General features: G+C 39.6%; 1 protein-coding gene across 1 annotated transcript in view; it reads right to left on the reverse strand.

The window, feature by feature from the left end:
- Positions 1–4,345, reverse strand: part of met (MET proto-oncogene, receptor tyrosine kinase) — an 86,983-nt gene that overhangs the window by 73,287 nt on the left and 9,351 nt on the right. The window contains exons 2-3 of the mRNA XM_014010268.1: positions 2,551–2,679; positions 2,265–2,441 (exon numbers count right to left, since the gene is read on the reverse strand). Coding sequence (XP_013865722.1) covers positions 2,265–2,441; positions 2,551–2,679 — 306 coding nt within the window. The remainder of the gene's footprint in view (positions 1–2,264; positions 2,442–2,550; positions 2,680–4,345) is intronic.

A 4,345-nucleotide genomic window follows, 5' to 3' on the forward strand; every position in this document is an offset into this window, starting at 1 on the left:
AAATAAACATTTGAAATATATGAGTTTGTATGTAATGTATGAATATAATATACAAGTTTCACTTTTTAAATGGAATTACTGAAATAAATCTACTTTTTCATGATATTCTAATTTTATGACCAGCACCTGTAGAGGAGGGACAGTCTGCATGGAACTGATAACCTCTAATAACATCCATTTGAGGATCCTGACTTTTCTTTCTCAGGATCCTGACTTTCTTAGTAAGTCAGGATCTGTTTTTTTCCCCCCATGTCCCCTTACGGGCCCCGTAGAAACGGTCCATTTTAAAACTAGCAGAACAAAATTAAATTATCAAAACAGTAGCTAAATTAGCACAACCATAGCTAGAAGGTAAAACAAGCTAAACAGTAGCTAGAAGCAAAATATAAAAATGAGCAAAATATTAATGGTAAAATGGTCTGAATTAAATAGCATTTCATCAAGTTCCATCGGACCCTAAAGCGCTTTACACTTCACACATTCACACACTGATGGTGTTAAGCTACATTGTAGCCACAGCTGCCCTGTGGCACACTGACAGAGGTGGGGCTGCCTTGCACCGGTGCCACCGGATCCTCTGACCAACATCAGCATGCAAGGTGGGTGACATGTCATCCAAGGACATCCCAAGGACACAACAACTACACAGCGGAGACCCTCTGGTTACAGGATGACTCCCCTAACCACTCCGCCACGACGCAGCCGGAAAACTAAAAGCAAAACTAGAGCTAAAAGCTAAACCTTGCAAGGGTGTAGCTAAAATCCATAATTAACAAATAAGAAGAAAAGTAGTCAAAACATGGCCAAAACCTAAATTTAATAAACCAATAGCTAAAAACTAGAATGAGATAAACCATTGGTAAAAGCTAAAATTAGCAAAACCATAAAATCATTTTGTCTGTGTAGTACAATTTGTTTGTTGGCTCTTTGGCACAGTAGGTTGAACAGGCACATGCATACCATGGTTTTAATTGCAAATTTTGATCATTAGTGCAGCTGTAAGTAAAACACTTCATCAGTTTGAGATAAGGGGTAGAATTAAATAAGTGTTCACTTCTTCCTACTCCTTTTCAAACAGAAAAGCAGTGGCAATCCAATTATTTGGTTCTTGGTTATGTATGAACATGTTTTCTTTGTCCCACTGATTGCTTGTTTAAAAAAATCCTGTTTGAAATAAACTGCTAAATAAAATAAATTAATAAGTAAAAACTATAAATAATAAGGCTCAGCTAAAAGCTGAAATTGAATAAAATGTAGAAAATTTAACTTTTAATTTAGCTAAACAATAGATAAAAACCACAGTCAAAAGCTAAAGTTAGCTAAACCAGAGCTAAAATCATAAAATAGCAACTGTAACTAAAAGCTAAAATAACCAAAACACTAGAAAAATGCTAGTATTAGTAAAACCATAGCCAAAATCTAAATGTAGCTAAACAGTAGCTAAAAGGTCAATGTAGCAAATTACTGCACAAAAGCAAACATTAGTACAACTGTAGCTACAAGCTAATAGGAGCTATCATTGTGTTTCTGTAGGGGATATTGTTGTAAGTAAATTTTAAAAAGTTAGAAATCCTAAAACAGTTCTGAACTGAGGCAAACATTTTAACAATGGTTAAATGGGAACAATGGTTAAACGGTAACAATGGTTAAAGTAGCACAGACTGTCGGCCTGTAAAAAATAAAAAGGTAAAAGTAAAAACAAGAAAACAACAGTTAACATTTCTTCTGAAAAAGTCTACGAGGTTTTTCCTTTCAGAGCATCTTTTCCTGATCCTGCTGATTGTAAAGCACCAGAGAAAGACGTGTTTTTACACAACTTTTAATGTGAGCGCTAGTTGTTGCATTTAGTGTCCAGTTGAAAGTCTTCTGTTATTTTTGTTATAAGGAGACAGTAAAACAGCAGGATCTGAAGCAGTGAGGGTGGATAGAAAAAACACTAGATACACTCAGATGGCAAAAAAAAAAAACAGGTTTGAATTATCAGAGCAAGTAGGAAGTGCAGCTGTGAAAAGTCTGCCCTGCAGGACAGAAGATCATAACCTTTGATTCTACAAAAACACGGTTAAAGCCACGTAGCTCCGAGATTCAACAGCTAACTGAGATGTTTTTGGAAGAGGGAGAAGTTTGAAAAATGTCTGAACCCAACGCAGTGGGACCACATGATAACAGGTCCACCTGTCTGAGCGAGGGGGAGGGGGTGGGGTCTGTTTGTCTTAGGTCCAGAGTCGCAGCACGGTGGGGGGACGCGGTGTAACCCTGGTTACCTTCGTGATGACAGGTGTGCAGTGGTCCTGAGTCCACTCGGAGGACGAGGGACACTGGTTCTTCCTGGTGCACCGCCCGTCACACCAGCCACACTGCGTCACCTTCGAGGACAGCAAACAGGATGTGCAGGTGGTCAGCTGACCACAGCCGGGGCCAATCAGGGGGATCTTAGTGATCTGGAATGGGGTGGGGAGTAAATACTTTAAAAAACCACTTTCCTTTTCTCTGTTGGCTCAGTGTTTATTGTTATATTTAAAGCCCATAAATGAGTGATTTACTGCTAACCTTGTCCCCTGTGGCCATCAGCACGGCTCCATCTGAGACGGTATCGTCCAGCAGGGCCACGCTGGCAGAGACGGGTCGAGAGTCCAGACGGATGTTCACGTGAGGAGAGGCAAACCGGGAGACCAGCACCTGGAGAACAGAGAACATTTTAGGATTGTCTAAAAGAAACATGAAAAACACTAAAAGTCAAATGTTTGTGGTGCTGTTTATGAAACTATGATGCGTCTGCTCCTGTTTGAAATAAAACATGAGGTGTTTTGCTCTTTGCAAGTTGTAGAATCCCATGTTTTAGGTTAAATCTTGAAGTTATTAACTACACAGTACACGTGTGACCAGGATGAGATCCTTTAACCCTCAATGTACTGTAGGAAAATTCGTGTTCAATAAACTGAAGTCGATATTAAAACCACCATTGTTAAATAAATTGATTTGTAGAAGGAATCAAACCATACAACACCAGAATTCTGGATCTGAGTGAGGTTTATTGTCACTCAAGCTGACGGGAAACCAGCACTACCAGAAAACCAGGAAGTTCATGTATATATCCACCTTCTTCAGTGCCTGCGTTCGCCCCCTACTGACCTACGGCTGAATCACAGGCATTCAGACAATAACCTCATCTACTGTTTTCATAACGTTTAATTATGTGTTGTCACAGATATTTCGGACATGTAACTAATCTATTATCAAACAAAACATAATAGATTAAACACTGTCAACATCACAAAAAGGAAAACCTAAGAATATAGTGTTGTGCTTTTAACATCAGTACTAACCTCTAATAACTTTAAATTTCTTCAGTACCACCCCTGGTACAGTCCCAGTTTGTGGTTGCTTCCTGCCTCTTTATACCCTGACCCACACTACCAGGGACTTTTAATCTGCACAATAATCTGTTTGAACAATTCCTTAGGTGTCTCCTTTTGATCGACACCTTTTTTGACCAACTGCGTTCATCTATAGACTCTCCAGAGAGCAAAATGTGTGGCAAGCCCCTCATGACCACCTGTAAGAGAGGTACACGTAATTGATTGACTAGAATCGTCCAATCAGCTCTGAGCTTTATTCTGACTCCACAGCTGTGTAGCCAATCATGTCACCTTTTATTCAACATGCAGCTTTGGAAATAAAACTTATATATTGGTTATAGTGTATTTTAACTTCAGTAACTAAATACTAGTTACAGTTAATTATGACATATTGATAGCCTTACATAGAGACCAGGCTTGTGAATTTACTCCAAAGGGTTGAAGAGCAGTACTTAATTTAATTTGGGTTAGGGTTAGGCCTGCAGGTTAAATGGATCCACGATTAGTTGTAACATTAGACTTTATTTAATAAAGATATGCTCTTTAAAATGAAACCAGAGAGCACTGACAGAGAGGAGAAGGTAGAAATGACTCAGCCTGTGACTGAAAATATGGATGGAGGACAACAGAGCTGCTTCATGGAAGAACCTCAGCTTAGCCTGTTAGCTTTACCGTTAGCCCCGAGGCTATCACCATATATATGTATTAGCTCAGCGCTACACATTCTCCTCTCGTCACTGAGGTCCTCCATCCACATAACAGAGAGGGGAACACAAAAATGACTCAGCTGTAACTGAAAACATGGATGAAGGACCTCAGTTTACCTTCTTTGTCGAGCTAGCACCGAGCTAATATATATAAGGCGATATAGTGTCGGCACTAGCGCGAAGGCCAACAGGCTAAGCTGAGGTTCTTCTTCCATGAAGCAGCTCTGTTGTCCTCCATCCATATTTTCAGTTACAGGCTGAGTCATTTCTACCTTCTCC

This window comes from Austrofundulus limnaeus, unplaced genomic scaffold (assembly GCF_001266775.1).
Source record: "Austrofundulus limnaeus strain Quisiro unplaced genomic scaffold, Austrofundulus_limnaeus-1.0 Scaffold67, whole genome shotgun sequence".
Classification (NCBI taxonomy): Eukaryota; Metazoa; Chordata; class Actinopteri; order Cyprinodontiformes; family Rivulidae; genus Austrofundulus; species Austrofundulus limnaeus.